This window comes from Cutaneotrichosporon oleaginosum (genome assembly GCF_008065305.1).
Source record: "Cutaneotrichosporon oleaginosum strain ATCC 20508 chromosome Unknown ATCC20508_contig02, whole genome shotgun sequence".
NCBI classification, from domain to species: Eukaryota; Fungi; Basidiomycota; class Tremellomycetes; order Trichosporonales; family Trichosporonaceae; genus Cutaneotrichosporon; species Cutaneotrichosporon oleaginosum.
Window position 1 is genome coordinate 1,479,957 of NW_027072171.1, and position 17,710 is coordinate 1,497,666.

Below are 17,710 nucleotides of genomic sequence, written 5' to 3' on the forward strand. Positions count from 1 at the left end.
AGTCTATTATTGATCCGCGGCCGTGAGCTGGTCGGCGAAATCCAATCTCCTTATCAGCGCAGTCAGGGCAACGGCGACCTTCGTCGCCGTCAGTTCCACTTTCGTTCAGTCTCTCATATAATCACCGCGACTCTGCATTGCGACCGCGATCTGCAACAATCGCAGCTTTGGGATCCTGGGAGCCGCTGTGATTGAGATACAGCGGCGGATCCGATGCGGTCCCGGTCTCTCAGACGGCTAAGACTTAAGTAGAGTGGTCATGACACGACCCTTTGATCATCACCCCTCCACACCACAGGTCCATCGCAGACTGCGTCACCGTCCAGCAGGGACGCAAGATTTATCGGCGACCCGTAGTATCGGGGACCATGCTGCGCTGCGCAAACTGAACGCAAGACCTCACTTAAACATCCTGCACTTCGCGCGGGGTGGGCCCGCTGGCATCCTTTCTCCTTCGTTTACCAAGCGACCCACAACCGGCTTCTCTCCCCGCTGACTACTTGCGCTCCAACTGCATCATGGCGGACGTCGAAAAACAACAGCCTCTTTCGGAATCGATGTCCTCGAGCGAATCGGAGCTCCAGCGGCAGGAGGCTGGCCTGTGGTCGCGCTTAGGCTACTACAATCAGCGCCTCGAGACTGCCATGGGGATCGAAGCTGTATGCTGGCGCGCCGTTTGTGCTAACGCCAGCGTGGCATCGAGCGCGTGCCGGATGATGAGCGGCCGGACAGGCGCCTCTGGGGCAATCTGACCGTGTGGCTATCGGCGAACTGCGTCCTTCCCACCTTTGGCGTCGGCATCCTCGGCCCTCTCACTTTTCGCATGCACCTCGGCGATAGCATGCTCACGATCTTCTTTTTCGTCGTCTTCGCCGCAATGCTTCCGGCCTTCTGCAGTACATTTGGGCCGCGTCTTGGTCTGCGGCAGATGACCTCCTCCCGCTACTCGTGGGGATACTGGGGGAGCAAGGGCGTCGCATTCCTGAACTGCATCGCGTGCGTCGGCTGGTCCACGGCCAACACCATCGCTGGTGCTCAGGCACTGTGCGCTGTGGGCGAGTGGCGCTTCTCCGCCGCAGTCGGCACTGTCATCATCGCGATAGGCACGCTCATCGTCGGTATGTTTGGATACCGGCACGTACATATGTACGAGCAGTTTGCCTGGGTTCCGACCGCCATCACATTCTTTGTCATCATCGGTGTCGCTGCTAAGCACCTCGTCAATGAACCGATGGCGTTTGGGCGCGCCGAAGCCGCGAGCGTTCTATCCTTCGGCGGCGTTATCTGGGGCTTCAACATCGGCTGGGTATCCCTCGCCTCCGACTACAACGTATACATGCCGTCGGACGCACCTAGTTGGCAAGTCTTCATGTGGACATACCTCGGCATCGCGGTGCCTTGTGTGCTGGTTATGTGGCTCGCCGCGGCCATTGCTGCCGCAGCCCTGGCCGGCGCTGACCCGACAAATGCAGGTACAGCGATCGCAGGGTGGTACGCACGATATGAGGAACACGAACTCGGCGGCCTTCTGTACGAGGTGATGGTGCGGCCCATGGGTGGCGGCGGCAAGTTTTTCATGGTGCTCCTTGTCCTCTCGGTCGTTGCAAATAACATCATCAACGTCTACTCGATGGGCATGAGCATTTCAGTAATCACACGATATCTCCAGGTCGTGCCGCGGCTCATCTGGCCACTCGTCATCACCGGCATCTACATTCCGCTCGCGATTGTTGGTGCCAACGCGTTCGCCGACACGCTGGAGTACTTTTTGGGGGTATTGGGTTATTGGCTCGCGATCTTCGTCACCGTTGTTATCGAGGAACATTTCATTTTCCAACGCGGCAAGTTCGCCAACTACCACGCCGAGGAGACGTGGAACGACCGCACCAGGTTGCCGTGGGGTCTGGGCGCACTGGGTGCTTTTGGGTTTGGCGTGGCTGGCGCAGTCGTTGGCATGAGCCAGGTGTGGTACACTGGCCCACTGGGTGCTAAGGTTGGCGGAGCACAGGGCGGGGATATCGGCTTCGAGCTAGCGTCGGGGTTCACCGCGGTCATGTACCCCCTCTTCCGCACGCTGGAGATCCGGCTTCTTGGGCGGTAGGTTGGTCTTCAAGTTGATAGGAATCTGAGGCTGTATCACATATCATATTGGAGCATGGCAGGGTTGTAATTCGACGACTGACGGGAACGAGGGGTTCTGCCTTGGCAGATATTGCAATCACAAGCATTCTGCGTTTGAGCTTGCAGCTCTGCGGCCATCACCCAGATGAGCTGCCGTCTCGCTCCCTGATTGTTGGTGTTGCTGCCCATGTCCGATCTGGCTACATGCAGCACTAAAAGCAGAAGACAATGGCAAGTCGAACGCATCATTGATGAGTCTCTCGACAGCTTATCTAAGCTGACAGTGGCGGCAGTGGCAGCGGGTTAGGCTCGCTGTCCACAGAATCTGGACGCAAACGTTTTGATCTAAACATACTGCCCGCCATCACCACACACCCATCACCACACACTCGCCCCCCTCGTGTGGAAACAACAATCGATTCGTACTTCACTTACGCTAACGACACTCCATCACCTCTTCTTCGCCACCCTCACCTTTCCTCCGCCTGTTGACAACGACATTTCACATTGTTTCTCAGTCCATCTCGATAATGTCCGACGTAACACCCATCTTGTACCCGCCCTCTCTCAACCCCTTCCATGACGACCCCCACCTCTTCTTCGTCGCAGCGTCCTACTGTTGGCACGAAGAGCTGCCCCATCTTGACAGCCTTCGCCGCGCCCATCTCCCCCAGTCGCCCGCGAAGCGCAGCTTCTTCGCCACTCTAGCGCCAAAATTAAGCGGCCCGGACGCTGAGTCCCCTGTCGTGAACGGCCAGGCCAATCCCCCCCTTGCTCGCAACCCCTACACTCCCGGGAGGCAACTTACCAACGCCGAGCTCCCTCGCCAAGCTATGAAGTTTGCCACTCCCGAGGAGGAGATCGCCTACTTCACCCAATTTGTTCACGACTGGCAGGCGCCATCATACCCGTCCGTAGAGGGCCAGCGGTCAATGCGCATCGCATCCAATCCTCTGCTCAACGGCGGCCTCAAACCCCCGAAAGTGATGGGCAACCAACCTCACGCCATCGTACCCACAACGCCTCAGGCCGCTGCCAGCTGTACCCAAACACCCGCCCACAATTCTGTTCCTTCGCTTGCCACAGGGCTGGCCTCTTCTCCCATGCCATCCCGGCCCATCGGGCGCCTGGCACTCTCGTCCGCGTTCGCGGTGCCGCAGCAAAACCCGCCAACGGGTCAGCCCACTCACACTCCTGCCTTAAACATCCGACCTAAGCCGCAGCTCCCCAACATCAAGCTCGCCGTCATAGCGCTCCAGCTCCTCGACGAGGGCAAGCGACACCCAGCCATGGACCACAGTGGCCTCAACAGTATGCTGGAGCACCTCGCGCAGGTGCTGGACACGTCGCGCGCCCTGCCCCGCCTATTCGCTCATCAGTTTCACATGAGCAAGGCAGTGGAGCCGGCGCTGCGTGTCCGCCCGGCACTGTTGATCCCAACATACCTCAAGTACCGCGAGGAGACCATCAAGGCGTTTCGAGCAGCGACTAATCAGGACCCTCACCCGATTACGGTCCCATTGCCATATACCTGGCCGATTCAGTGCAGCCCCCCTCTTGCTGGATCTCTCAGATCTCGAGACGCCTAGTCAAGCCCATCCGGTAAGTTTAGATTGCTGTTGGCGCCGGCCCATGATTAGAACGACCACTCACGAGTTACTGGCATCTGCCGCCATCCACCAATCTGTCCTCCACCCGCCTGCCTTGCGTCATACTCTGTGTAGCCTGTAAGATATTAATTCCTTTGAAGTTACAGCACAGCTGCTGCGCACGGGGCAACACAGCTTGTGACAGCCAGCAACGCCGCTCGGACCTCCTGTACCGTCTGGGGTCAGTTGCCGCTGCCCGAGCGCTTATCGAGGGTGTGTGCGCTTCGTCTCTCGTTTAAAAAGGTCGCGCTGTTCTTTCTTATCGCCACCAAGTCTCGATCTTGGGACCTCGGGGTCGCCGCATATGAGCCCCGCGCTCTTCCACTAAGCCATAGCGATTTTATACTGATGTGGGCGCCATCAGCTGACCTGATAAATCGCTTGTCCTGAATTACCGGAGCTCGGTGACAAGAACTGCAAAGGAGGCACCGATTGACTAGGCGCTTCATGTGTTGTGTGTGAGCCGACGACATGTATGCAGAGGAGAACGTTGTGGAGTGCAGACGTGAAGTTAAGATCTAGTCCAGATCTGCACTCTACTCGTTCCGCATAATACTCGAGATCCAGACCTGGCCAGGCTTGAACCGGATATTGATCTCGCGTGGGCGCCACGGCACCCGCGACCGGGCCCTAGCAGGAACACAGCGGGGCGTACCTCACCCTGCATTCGAAGGTGCCGGTGCCTCCGGCACCATGAACTTTGCGGCGCCCAGCAACGAGCAACCGCGACCAGCGACCAGCGCGGCGTCTAGGCGGGGCACATCGCGTGCACGCGAATGCATCGTACGATGTTTTCGCGCCGACGTCACGAGCCGAGCCTTGCTCCGCACACCCAACCTTTTGGCACGCATCCTCAGCGTTGGCTTCGCGACCCTCGCGACTGGCCTGGCTCTGCTTCCAATTCTTGACCAATTGGCGGCTGCATGCCATGTTTTTTGCTTGGCCTGTGAGCCTGCCATTTGACTGCGAGAAGTGGCGGAGTGAAGGAGTGGAGGATGGGCAGACATCGAACATTGCGGATGAGGTCATGCATCCCGCATTCGCGCACACCTGGCCTCATCTCGGGTCCGTCAGGAACTGGCAGGCACGATCGGCGGCGTGTGTGGAGAGATTGGGATGGCGAGTGCCTGGTGATAGGGAGAGTGATTGGTGGCGTCAGAGGGTAGTCACGATGACTCTGCATGCCTCGGTTCGTCCGTAACGCATGCGAGTAATAAGCGTGAGCGGGCCATTATGAGAAGACGAGAAGCGGGAACACCGGGCTGTTTTGATAATGGCGATCGCCGCAACATGACGCCTGCGGCGACGCGACCTCGCTCCGCCAGGCGCCAGGTGCCAGAAAATGCTCACTGCACCAACCTCGTGACGAGTGTTTGATCGGAGAAACCAAGTAAGGAATGGAAGTCATCACATGTTGCCCGCTCCACCTAAACTATCCCTCGCGATCAGGTGAAGAGGTGCAGGTGGATAGCATCAGCATTGCAGTCATTACCTGTCCTATCTCGACCTCGTGACTTTCCACTCGGTCCGCAGTACGCCCGCCGAGCCGCCGGATTAACAATCCCCTGTGTGTATTACGCGCTAATGGCTTCCCGAGACATGCACACATTCAAACCGCCCCGTGCATCGAACACAAACACATGCATAATTAAAAACAGTTTGCGCCACTGTCAATTGTACAAACGAACATGTGCGTCGCGCGCAGCCAGGGTGACCGGTCAGCGAATTGATGGCGCTGCACCATCCTCCGCCGAATTGCGTGGCGCCCACCAGCTGGCACTATATATCTAATCAACTCTTACACGTTCCGACTACTCGCTCCTAGTTATAACACTGTTGTGGGTACGGGGACGACGGGCGCGGGTGGGCGCGGGTGGGGGAGCGGGAAAGGCGGCGAGACAGAACGGGGAGCAACCAAAAGGAGGCGAAACAAAAGCGGGCCATGTCCATGCCAGAATATCCGAGAGTTGCCCGTGTTGCAGCCGCGTCATCTTGCCGCGGCTCTGGTCTATAGTCTTTGCGCAAAAGAAGGGGGAAAGGGTATGCTGTGGATCGAAACAAATGGGTAGCACCACGGAATGCTGTCACGCTACTCGTGCAGATGAGGCGGAGGCGGAGGCGGCGGTGGCTGCCCGTAGCCTGCTGCGTACGTCGAACCAGCTTCGGCGGCGGAGAAGCCTGTCGCGGAACTCGAATGGGATTGCTGAACCGCAGCGGTTGCAGCAGGCTGTGTCGAATGTCAGGGCTGCGGCCCACCAACGGGCGCCGCCCAACTCACGTCCTGGCCCCAGGCCACTTCTCCTTCTGCTCGGGGGACATAGGCCTGCACTGGCGTCGTGGCGTGGGCGTAGCTTCCGCTGCTCCCCGATCCAACAGCCGAGCGAGGCAAGCTGTGCGGAGGCGGTGCGGCGGGAGGATACACTGCCGACTCATAGCGGACTAGGTAGGGCTGCTGCGGCGTCCCACCCAATGCGTGTGCTCTTGGGTCGGTCGGGAAGGGAGCTGATGTCACGTACGGCGAAGCCGAGGGCGCCTTGACGTTAATCCAAACAACTGCAATAACAACTATCATGACTTACCGAAGACGATGACATCAAGCGACCTCTGGAGGAGCTTGAGCTCGACCCTCTGGGCGGCTGGTGGCGAGAGGGGTCTGCTCCGCGAAAGTCGTCCCCGACCACAGACCCAAACTGATAGAGAGGTGGTGGATACGACGAGCTGGCACTCGATGGCTCTGCATTGGGGTCCTGCCAAGTCAGCTGTCGCGTTAAAAGTGTTCCATTTCAACGTTGCGAAACCCGCTCAAGATGACGAACAACCGGGACAGCTCATCCAAGCTAACAACTCACGCGAACAAATTCACCGGGGTGTGACTGAGTGCGGGCATGCGAAGAACCGGGAATGCGAGGTGACGACACCATTGCGCTCCCGGGTGCATTGTAAACACCATAGGGTGCCGCCTCAGCCTTGACCTCTGGCCAGATGCCAGTGGTCGTCTTCGGCTGTTCCGCCGGTGGTAGTGGTGGTGGTGGGAGTGGTCCAGCCGAGCCCGGATCGCGTCCTCCATAACTCACTCGCAAAGAGTAGACCTGGCGGCGCAGGTCGGCGTTCTCTTCGCGGAGGTAGGCATTCTCGGACACTAGTTGTTGCATCCCTTTGTCGTCGGGCGAGTAGGCGAGACGAGCGTTGTTGGCGTACTGGGCAGCCGCTAGTTGTCGCCGCGCATCTTCGAGCTGCGCATTTAGAATTTGCACCTGCTCCTCGAGCTGTTAAAGAGGTCGATGCCGTAGGCATTAAGGGGAGGATATGGGAGTAGGGGATCGTTACCCGGAGGTGTTAAATCGAGCGGCGAGGGCGTCAGCCTTTTTCGAGTGGCAAGAGCAATTCCAGTTTCATCACTCCATGAAGAACAGCAATCACATTGATCACGGAGGCCACCAGTTGCTCCTAGATCGCTGCGGCCCCGTAAAGAACCCCCAGAGATGTGGGCGCCACTTCGAGAATGAAATGTACTCACGGCCTTGAAGTGTGCCTTGCGCTTTTCGCGGTGGCGGCGCTGGGCTTTGGCGTTTCGTGAACGGTTGTCTCCGTCATCGGTGGAGGCGCGAGGGATTCCAGGTCCGCCTGGCGGCCCGGGTGGCGGTGGTCCTCCTGGTGGTGCTCCCACGCCAGCGCTCTGCATCTCTTCCAAACCTGTCCGACGAAATGCGGAATAAGTTGCTCCGAGGCTCGTGGAAAGTGTCGTCGGCAGGCTGCGATGGTGATCGTGGCTAACCACTACTCGCGCAAGGGTCCTGAGTCGTCAACGAGACTGGTTTTGGATGATTGCTCGACGCTGATTACTGGAGAATGGACAAGTGGAGAAGTCGCAGGCTATGCCGTACAGCAGCACCAATATGGATGGAATGGTTGATGTGAGGGAACCCTCGGTGGAACGATGATGATGATGTAGGACAAGACCCGCCGGGATACGTTTCGGTGCTAGAGCCGCGGTCCGGCGTCTGCGGGCAGTTGGACTTGCGGTCGGTCGCCGGAAGGCGGAGCTAGTGCGAAAGACGGGGGACCCAAAAGACGGGAGGATCACGCGCTGGTGCCGTTGCCGGTCGTCAGGCCGTCACTGCGCTCTCGTTCGAGTCCTTCTGGGTTGAAGGGGAGGAATATATACTCTTTAAATTCAGACGAGGAGTACGTGAGGGCGTGTGTCAAGTCGATGCCCGTTCCCAATCATAGAAGGTTGAATATGGAATTGTTGTGCGTGCTCCGGGGGGGGGGGGAGGGGCGAAATCAGAAGGCCGATGGTAACGCTGTTGCCGTGATATTCTTGTCACCGTACCACTGCGCTGGTAACCGACCGTCGCCGTCGCGGAGAAGACTTCAGAAAGATGAAAAGAACGAGAGATTGTGTTATGTGCGAAGAAAGAAGGTAAGGCAGGAGGAGTCGGGGGGAAAAGGGCTGCGCGGGCGTTCAGATGAGTGATGTGTTGACTGGTAGAAGGAAGCGCGGCCGAGATGATCAAGATAGGCGACTGACCATGGGCCATGCTCGGGCGGCGGGCACACGGGGATAGGATGGCGGAGGTGAGGGTAGAGAGCCAGTGAGGCGGGCGAGGAGGAGCAAAGAGGAGACAAGAGCAAGGGGAAGAGTAGGCCAGACCACAGACGATCAGGTGAGAAGAGGGTAGCGGCAGTGGGCTAGAGGGGCTTTGGCAGGACATGCAGAAGGGAGAGGAGGGTAGAGGCGAGGAGAGGCGAGGAGAGGAGAGAGGAGAAAGGCGGAGGTGGCCACACGCGCGGCACTGGTGGCTGCGGCGAGGGGAAGAGGGGAGAGGGTGTGTAACCAACATCTTGGTTCATGGCATGATTAGAGGGCGGGCGGCGGGTATGGGCGGTATGCGTCAAGGAGCAAGGAGCACGAGGAGCGCGAGAAGCGCGCAGTCGACCTGCGACCTACCTGCAACCTCTGACCTGGACTGGGATAATGAGGGTTCTGGTTGCGGTCCCCGGTCCCGGCGTTGTAGAGTGGGACAACTCCTTGATGGCTAACTTGGGAGCATCGCGAGAGGGGGACGAAAGCCGTACAGAGTGAGTGCAGGCCGACAGCTCTCCAGCTCTCCAGCTCTACGGGCAACCCCCGACCCGCAACGACGGGCTGTTAGGGAGCATCGACCTCGGAGACCAACGACAGGGCAAGGGGAGAAGGGAGAGAGAGAGAGAGCTAAGACAGCTGAGCAAGATGGGAGAGAAAGAGAGGATGCCTCAAGACAGGGTTTGTCAGAAAAGAGCGGGGGACAGGGTCCAGGTCGATCAGGGAGGGTCCACCGCTCTGCCAGGGAAGCATCTGTGCGTCCCTCGTCAGGGTCCCCGAGGGGTGGCGTTTCTGTTGCTTGGAAGCTCGGCCTCGTCGGCGGACGTCGCTGATCGCGCGCATCTCTTTCGCGTCGATCACTGCCACCTGCCACCTGCCACTTGCCACGTCTACGCATTGCTCGCTTCTGACGGCTTTCTTCGAGTATCGGGCTCTGTGCATGCTCACCCGGTAAGCCAGCGTTCATCCACCCCAATTGTCTAGTCTGCAGTCGGGGGGTGTTTCCGCGTTGCCAGCAAATGATTGACAGGGAAGCCATTCGACACAGACCCTCCATGGAAGAGGCAGGAAGGGGCTGCAGCAATATCGCGAGCGCATTATCCCTAATACCTCACCGGCCAGCGGCCAGGCAGGTGACCTCCTCATCCCTTCCTCTGATCTCATGCCTAATTACACAATTGCTGATTGATTACTCTCCGTGAAGCTTGTTGGCCTGCGATGTGAGTTCTCTCCAAGCTCCCAGCCTTCAGGTGCATGGCGACCATGCCGAGGCTCCACCACAGGCGTGCAGCGGCACGGCGCCTCCCACCCTGGTGGATCGGCAGGTCGTCTCATTCAAAACATCAAACAAGCGCTTTGTTGCTCCAGGGGTTACGGAACGGAGAGAAGGCTGGTCGTTTTCGCATCATCATGTCGGTGCCACATGCCCGTCATTCAGCAACTTGACACAACTATCAGACGAGCTGAATCTCGACCCCGAACTGACCATGGGCAACGCAGCATGGTGCGGAATCAACGATCCGAAACACAATCTACCCAAACACTGGGTCTCGGGGAAGCGACGAATCCAGAAGGCTGGTTGCGCGATCCCTCGCATGCAATCACTTGCTCTTGGTTGAGACAAACGTTGCAGGGCGGGGGTAATTGTCGGGGAAAATGGCCAGTCAATCAGCCTGTCTTCGTCGACGCGGCCGCCGAAAATGCGTCTCACCGTGTGGCGGGAGATGCGCCGGTGGCCTCAGGGGGTAGACTGTCCAACGCTTTCACAGACCTCCATTTCGCATCACCTCCCGGCCACATGCACTCGGTGATTGCCCGATACTTGCGAGATTACGAGCTCAGAAACGGGACCCAAGTCCGGGGATTCAGGTGTGTCAAAGAAAGTGTGGTGCATCGTGCTCGGTGGAGGCGATCCACTCAGCCATCGGGACGGGGTGGCTTGTTCCTTTTACCCTTAGTCGATCTCAGCGCTGGCTGACGAGTCTGCATGTGGCGCGTTCCTCTGGCACGAGGCAAGCCTTGAAAGAAGAGGGGAAGACGTAGAAGGTACAGGGGAAAGCGCCATCGGGAAGGGAGGCAATTCTGTCGTCGTGTCCCCTCGCCGATTATTCTGCGTTCTGCCTGCACCTAGCGGAACCCTCAGCAACCACTTCGCTTGGTCCGACTCCCAAGTTGTGGCACCTCTCCTTGGTTCATGCGGCGTTACCGACGGGACAGAAACGAGACGTGCTGATGCGCGTTTCCGGAACTCCCGCAGCGGCGTCACCTCGGGGACACCCCAAAAGAATGTACCTGCAGCAAAGTCGTCCCGCTCGACCCAGCTTATGAGTTTCCCTAGGCACAGTGCATAGTTTGAATTGGGATGGTCGATCCGAGCGATCCTATCCCGGCCCGCATGATAATATGATGAACGCCACTTCCCTCTCGGCAGACCGGCACGGGCGGGGCGCACGCCAACCTAAACACTCGTTCATGGCTCATCTGCCTTCGGTGTGCCCAGTGCGCATGAGGGGGTGTATGAGGGCGTGCACCACCCTGCAGCAGGGCTTTAGCTCTCTTGCTTCGCTCCTCCCCTTACTGGCTTTCGTCATGCACGCTCCACCCCAGAACACCTCCCGATGCCAGCCCAGTAGAGTTGGCCTAGTCGGGACAGTGATACTCTACCCTCGGACTGAATAGCGTTCCTTGACCAGTTACTAACCGATCATTCTGTGAAGCTCTTTTTGAAGCAACCAAAACGTCGGAGAGCGCCACAGTCACACCGCGTAGGGGACCTGTCACGCCGACGTTCTAAGCAATTGAACACGCTAAATCGTTCTCGTTCAGCGTGTTTCATATCCGCGATTCCAGCAAGCAGATATGCGGGTGTATGACCACCACAAATGACCCTCTGAACCACACAGCTCAAATACACCTCACAAGTATGGCATGGTGACGTTGCCTGCTGTAATCGCCCACCATCAAGGTTACCTTGGCTATGCATTGGGTTGAGTGGCGTAATGAGTTGGCGGCCTGGCACAACGCTAGTGCGGCGAGCGTGGGCTTTGATCGAGCAGGCGGGGCCAGTGCCTAGCTCTCCGTTTCATGCACAACTGGCGTGGTCTGCCAAGCACCGTGGGGTGCACGACCGCTGTGGCACAGCTGTGTGGCCATCAAGAGTGGCCCATCTCTGCCTCTGAGCGTGGCCCCTTCTCAGCATTTCTGCCGCGCAGACTGAGAAAATGTTTCAGCCATCTCTCGCCGATAGGCTGGAATTTCCGGCCAGCATTGGCCTAGGACGGCCATGCTTGCTGGGACCACGATTGTTTCCCGGGTGGAGCCCGACTTTCGAGTGTGCTCGTTTTGATCGAGTGATGTTCATCCGGCGGCACTACTGATGTGCTGCCGCGCACTCGCAGCACAATCTCAGCTTCTCAGTGGACTGGATGGCCAGCCGAAACACTACCTCCTCGAAACTGCGGCGTCGTGTTCTTTGCCGACATGTCCAATGAGCCCGACAAGATGCCTCCCTCTCCACACCCATCTCCTGTGCGCCCAAGCGAACGTGGCGTACGGCATCGATGAGGTATGCCGCTTCCCATGTCCAGGAATTGGGTGAGCCGAATCGACTCCAAACACACTTACGACATGGCCAGCCACACTTGCTTGGGGTATCTGCGGACCACAGCTCCACACGCAAGGGGAAGTCTATGCCGGCATGGCGACGAGAGCTCCGAGATACGAGATCACGCCGTCCCCATGGTGGGGTTGCTTGTTTCTCGATGCGGCCCGCCACTGCCCCCTGCGCCAGAGGTACTCCGCTATGCTCCTAGGGTGACGTTTCATGTCGCGGGTGGGTGAGTAGGGCACTACTGGCGGTGGGCAGCGTGGGTTCGATCATCTCCCATGAGAGCTATGCATTGTCGCCAACATGCACCATGCAAGTCAGTTGTCGACCTGAGGACAAGCTCAGATCCACATGTGCGCTGAAGCCAGCGCGAAACGTTGTCGATGCAGCACATGGTTCGTCATATGCCCGCGTGGCCGTCGAGGGGTTTGGCCGCTGTGCATGGTGTGTCGAGCATGCGCTGGCCTGACAACGTCACGAGCATTGCGCAGCCCATAATGCCAGCCTTCCTTGCGCAGTTTTGGGCCAAAGAGAGTGAAATAAGAGGCTTCATGAGAGTTGTGGTAGGAGTTGCACCAGGGAACAAGGAATAGTGATGAGATCTCAAAACGTAAAGAGGAGGGGATAAAGATGTATGGCATTTGTCGTTGCTGAGCAATATAGGCTTGGGCTGTTTCACCTCACTGCCGGACTGGGCGGAACAGATATTTAGGCAGATATCGATCTGTCCTCGTGGTGTAGTGGTTATCATACTCTCTTAGGGTGACGTCAGTTTCTTATGGGAGTGGCCCCGCGTTCGAATCGCGGCGAGGACCGAGTAGGATTCGCTTCCTACACGAGATATCTTTTGCCATCGTTTGCATGCGCTGTTCAATACGCAGGACCTGCGTTGTCCACTACACAGAACTCGCAAAGAGGAATGGCATTTTATCCCCTGTCCATGGACCTCCCAACGTGTGTCGTAATGCTCTCTGTGTGTCTAACCGCAGCCCCAGCTTGCTTGTGGCCAGTATGGCTTCTTCGCCACTCACACGAGACCTGCAGTTACAGCTACACGCTGGCCCTCGCCACCCCTCACACTATATCCAACCGTGCATTGATGCTAAGCTAACAACATAAACCCAGAACGTTACAGACCCAACTTGTCCGCGGTCTCCTTGATGAGCGGCCCGAGGTCGCCGAGGGTGTCGGCCATGATGAAGCCCGCATCCCGCCAGACCTGGCGCTTGGCGACAGCCGTTTCGCTCTGCTCCCACCAGACCGCGCCCGCATGCCCGTACATGAGGCCACGCTCAGTCGCGGCGCCCGCAACGAAGCCCACAATCGGCTTAGCCACCTCCCCTGGCTTCAAGTTCGCCAAGTAGTCGAGGTACACCTGAGCAGCCTCCTCCTCCATCTGTCCGCCGACCTCGCCGACAAGCACGCCGAACTTGGCTTTGGGGTCTTCCAGAATGAGCTGGAGGGCTTCCCATGTGCGCGTAGACGGGAACGGGTCACCGCCGAGGCCGTACACTGCGCTCTGGCCGAGGCCGAGCGCGGTCGTTTGCGCCGCGAGTTCGTATGAGATCGTACCCGAGCGCGTCGCAATGCCGACGCATCCCGGCGAGTGCACGTGCAGCGGCTGAATGCCGAGCTTGACGCGCTCGTGCGGGAAGATGACGCCGGGGCAGTTGGCGCCAACGACGCGAGTCTTGTTCTGCGAGCGCAGGGCGCGCTGCACCTTCAGCTGCTCCTGCGTGGGAATACCCTCGGCGTACGCGACGACTAGGGGGATCTCGGCTTCGATGCACTCGATGATGGCGTCGGCCGCCGCGACAGGGGGCACGAAGACGGACGCGATGCGCGGCTTGAGCGCCGCCACGCCTTCCTTGACCGTGTTGAAGACAGGTGTGCCGAGCATCTCCTGCCCGCCCTTCTTGGGCGCCACGGCGCCGACAATGTTGGTGCCGTAGTTCTTGGAGATGAGGTTGTTGGCCTGCGACGCCTTGCCCATGCCGAGGACCATCACGGGGTCGCCCTTCTGCACCGTGAGGTTGCGAAGTGTCTGCTCGTACTGCCCGTCACGCGAGAACGTCACGGGAACGGCGGCGGCGGCGGCCGCTGCAGCGGCCGCACTGGTCTCAGCGGGCTTGGCCCCCCCCGCGAGGCGGACTGCTTCGGCGGCAGCGGGGCGCAGGTCGGAGAAGTACTCGATCTCGGGGATTGCGGCCTTCTTAAGGATCTCCCGCGCGCTCTCCTCGCCAGTTCCGCGGAGACGGGCGACGATGCGGGGCACGTGCTTCCCCTCGGCACGCCATTCATTGATGTACTTGACCATCTCCTCAGCGATCAGGTCCATCTTGGTGATGCCGCCGAACGAGTTGACAAAGATGACCTTTGCGTCCGGGTCGTTCATGATGACGCTCATGGCGGCACGGACGTTGGCGACGGTAGCGCCACCACCGCCGTCGAGGAAGTTGGCGGGCTTCCCGCCGGCAGCCACGAGCGCGTCCATCGTGCTCATGGCGATACCGGCGCCGTAGCCGTAGCATGCGATGTTGCCGCCACTCCGGTTCTTGTGGTAGAACAGGCTGCCCTCGGCCGCCGTCCTCTCGAGGGGGTGCACGCGGCCCTCGTCCCCGAGCGCCCGGTTGGCGGGGTACTTGTTGAGAGCGAAGTCGTCGGCAATGATCTTGATGCCGGTCAGCTCCGTGCCGTGCCCGTTCGAGTCGAGCTTGCCCGACACGCGGAGGAGGCCGTTGCTGCGCCATGCGTCCCACACACCCTGCAGCGCCTTGGCCGTCGCCTCGCGGTCCGCAGCCTGGAAGCCGAGGTCGCTAAGCCACGCGTTCGTCCCAGCTGGCAGGCTCGCGGAGGTGATGTCAAGAGGGAGGACGAAGGGCTTGCCGTCCTTCTCGGCCTCAAAGACGGGCACATTGAGGTGGCGTGACGCGAGGAGGCGGATCGGCACACCAGCGGTCGAGCTTTCCGCAGTAACACGAGCCCCAGGGACATACTGCTGTCAGCACTACTATCAGACGGGGCAGCGACTACGCCCCGAGCCCAGCACGATGATACACCGCTGACTGCTGCACATCACATAAGCCAGTTACTAACCTTGGACAGGAGGTCGGCGCCCGAGTTGGACTCGAGATGGAGACGGCGCTTGGCGGCGCCGCGCACTACGCGCGCCGTACGGAGTGAGGAGTTGCGGAACATGGCTACTGGGTAATGGGAAGGAGGGTATCCGGAGCAGCAACATAAGTATCACGGATGGCGCCGGGGTGTGGGCAGTGGGGAGGGCGGAGGCAATGCCGAATGCCGAAATTGGAAGTTGCCGAGAGGACGAACCGACCCGTCGGCCGCGGCGCTCCCACTCCGCTGAATCCCGGCTCGTATGCACAGCTTACTTCGCCAGAATGGCTCCGTAAGCTCGGGGGATGTACGGGTGTAGAGCTGCTCGTTGGGTTAGGAGGGCGTGTGATTTTTAGGCGGCGTTCGGTGTCGAGAGCCCGAAGCTACTCTGCGTGTTCTCGCGCCTTGCCGCGTCTCGGCGTAACTCGCTCTCGCCTGAGCTCGTGGGCCATGTGGTAGTCTTGTTGCATCGGGCGTCCCGAGCAGCGATGCTGGCGGCGACTCGGTGCATGACGGGAACGTGATGGATAGTAGACGTGAGCTCCTTGCTCAGTCTCTCGATCCTCCATCGTGAGCGGTTCAATCAGTACTCCGCCCCACTCTGAGCCAAATCTTCGCCACCAAGCCATGTGGCATCACGTGACCTGACGAAATGTTGACGGAAACCATAGCTCCATACTCACCATACAACTCACCAACCATCTCACCCACGCAAGCATGGACCGCGGTGCCGCACGAAGCAGGAAACGCTCGCAGAAGATGGATAAGGCGCCCAAGGCCGACCCAGTCGAGAGCAATGCGCAACTTGCCAAACTCCTCCAGCCCACGAAGGGCAAGGACAAGGGAGCTGGCAAGGGGCGGCCACAACGCAAGCAGAAGGAGAGAGTCGACGCTGGGCCAGACCAGTACAAGGCGAAGGCTATCCGCACCGCCCATGCACTCGTGTATGCACAGAGCGCGTTTGCAATCCCGCCCCCGCCTGAGCGATTGGAGGGCGTGACCCGCATAGATCTCGACGGCGCCGAGTGTACTGACGTCTCGTGGATCCCGCCTAGCGTCACATGGCTCAGCGTGAAAGGGTGTGCGGTGACGAAGGGGTGGGAGGTTGTTGGCGCACTCGAGGGCCTTACAGGTAAGCGTGTTGAGGGTGCAAAACTGACCTCAGTCCTCAACATCAGCAACTGCGGATTGACGTCCCTCCCCTCTCCCCTCGCAGGCCTGAAGAGCCTCAAGGCACTCGTGGCAACAGGCAACGAGTGGACTGCGTTAAACGACGCCGTTGTAGCAGGCTGGAAGGAGCTTAACTCGCTCAGTGCGTCACATCATCTCAACGCTGACACCAGTCGTCTCACATTCGCCAAACCTCTCCTCTCTCCCATCCAGCCTCGCCAGTCTCCCGCACCTCTCAAAGCTCGCTTTCAGCCACTGCCCGCGCCTGGACGCAGCCGGCCTCCCCGACCTCTCCCCGCTGCCCCTCCTACGGGACGTCAAGGCGAACAACCTCGCGCGCCTCTCCACGCTCCCGCCACACCTCGTGCGTTGGGGCACTGGCGACCTCGCCGCCGTCGGGAAGAGCGGCGACGGCGACGGTCTCGAAGTGCTGGACCTCGGCAACTGCTCGCTGCCGTACGCGGCCGTCGCGGGCGTCTTCGGCCTTTCGCGCCCCGGCAAAACGCCACGCTGGGCCCACCTTCGCAGCCTGACGCTCCGCGCCAACCCTCTGGCGGTGGAAGTACCTGCCTACGCCGACCAGCTGCAGGCGTCGCCAGACCTGCCAAAGCTGCAGATTGTCGACGCGCGGCGCGTGAAGGAGCGCGCAAGGGCTGGCGAAGTCCAGATGAGCCGGAGGGAGCGGAAGGCGCGCGAGGCGCAGGAGAAGAAGGCGCGGCCGACGGGCGCAAATGGCTCGGGGGGTAAGATGCGCGCGTGGGGCGCCCCTGAGAAGGAGGAGGCGGAGACGGAGGAGAGCGAGAAGAAGGAGCGGCGCCGGTCGGACGCAGCGGAGGAGCGGCCTGCGAAGCGGCGCGTGGAGGCCACCGAGCCGAAGGACAAGAAGAAGCGAAAACTCGACGGCCCGAAGGCTGAGAAGGCGGAGAAGCGGAAGCGTGAGGAGCCGGCGGCGGAGTCAGCGGCAGAGCCTAAGCGGAAGCGGAAGCACGGGCGGGGCGAGGAGAAGGAGAAGGGAAAGGCCGAAGCGATGGCGGTAGCGACGCCGCACAAGCCCGTCGTCGTCGTCAAGGCTGCGCCGCAGGTGCGGGCTGCCGCGCCCGCGGTCGTGGCTACGCATGTTGCGGTTGCGGACCCGGCGGCGCAGCGCGCCAAGAAGCCCGGACGGAGCGAGACGGCCGTAGTAGGCGTTGTGGATGTCGCGCCAGCGCGGGGCGGACTGGACCTCAACGAGGCACTGAAGGAGGAGGAGGGGTCGGGGCTGGGGGCTGGGGGATGGTAGCTGAGCGATGTATGGTATGTCTACTGCGAAGATCGCAGTCAACTGTGCTCCGACGAGGACTCCGTGCTGCGGTACTGCGCGCGCCTCAGCTGCTGTAGGCAGAAATCAATTAAAACATATTGGTCCGGCATATAGATCATTCTGACATTACGGACAACATTTATATCTCTAGCATTAACTCTATC

The 17,710-nt window shown here is 59.9% G+C and overlaps 6 protein-coding genes across 6 annotated transcripts; 3 read left to right on the forward strand and 3 right to left on the reverse strand.

The window, feature by feature from the left end:
* Nucleotides 1-518: 518 nt before the first annotated feature.
* On the forward strand, nt 519-2,101 carry COLE_02277 (uncharacterized protein; the record flags this gene model as incomplete). Its single annotated transcript, XM_018423737.2, has 2 exons — nt 519-659; nt 692-2,101. 2 exons carry the CDS (start codon nt 519-521, stop codon nt 2,099-2,101), a joined length of 1,551 nt encoding a protein of 516 aa, XP_018277312.1.
* Nucleotides 2,102-2,651: 550 nt separating this feature from the next.
* Nucleotides 2,652-4,009, forward strand: COLE_02278 (uncharacterized protein; the record flags this gene model as incomplete). Its single annotated transcript, XM_018425505.1, has 2 exons — nt 2,652-3,664; nt 3,916-4,009. The coding sequence occupies 2 exons, from the start codon at nt 2,652-2,654 to the stop codon at nt 4,007-4,009; spliced, it is 1,107 nt and encodes a 368-aa protein (XP_018277311.1).
* A 2,301-nt stretch (nt 4,010-6,310) lies between these two features.
* Nucleotides 6,311-7,452, reverse strand: COLE_02279 (uncharacterized protein; the record flags this gene model as incomplete). The annotated part of the gene is made up of 3 exons (XM_018419522.2): nt 6,311-6,517; nt 6,845-7,036; nt 7,288-7,452. The coding sequence occupies 3 exons, from the start codon at nt 7,450-7,452 to the stop codon at nt 6,311-6,313; spliced, it is 564 nt and encodes a 187-aa protein (XP_018277310.1).
* Nucleotides 7,453-8,462: 1,010 nt separating this feature from the next.
* Nucleotides 8,463-8,624, reverse strand: COLE_02280 (uncharacterized protein; the record flags this gene model as incomplete). The annotated part of the gene is made up of 1 exon (XM_065626203.1): nt 8,463-8,624. One exon carries the CDS (start codon nt 8,622-8,624, stop codon nt 8,463-8,465), a length of 162 nt encoding a protein of 53 aa, XP_065482472.1.
* Nucleotides 8,625-13,091: 4,467 nt separating this feature from the next.
* Nucleotides 13,092-15,160, reverse strand: COLE_02281 (uncharacterized protein; the record flags this gene model as incomplete). Its single annotated transcript, XM_018426842.2, has 2 exons — nt 13,092-14,957; nt 15,059-15,160. The coding sequence occupies 2 exons, from the start codon at nt 15,158-15,160 to the stop codon at nt 13,092-13,094; spliced, it is 1,968 nt and encodes a 655-aa protein (XP_018277308.1).
* A 633-nt stretch (nt 15,161-15,793) lies between these two features.
* COLE_02282 (uncharacterized protein) lies at nt 15,794-17,525 on the forward strand (the record flags this gene model as incomplete). Its single annotated transcript, XM_018426057.2, has 3 exons — nt 15,794-16,208; nt 16,242-16,388; nt 16,420-17,525. 3 exons carry the CDS (start codon nt 15,794-15,796, stop codon nt 17,523-17,525), a joined length of 1,668 nt encoding a protein of 555 aa, XP_018277307.1.
* Between the last annotated feature and the right edge of the window lie 185 nt (nt 17,526-17,710).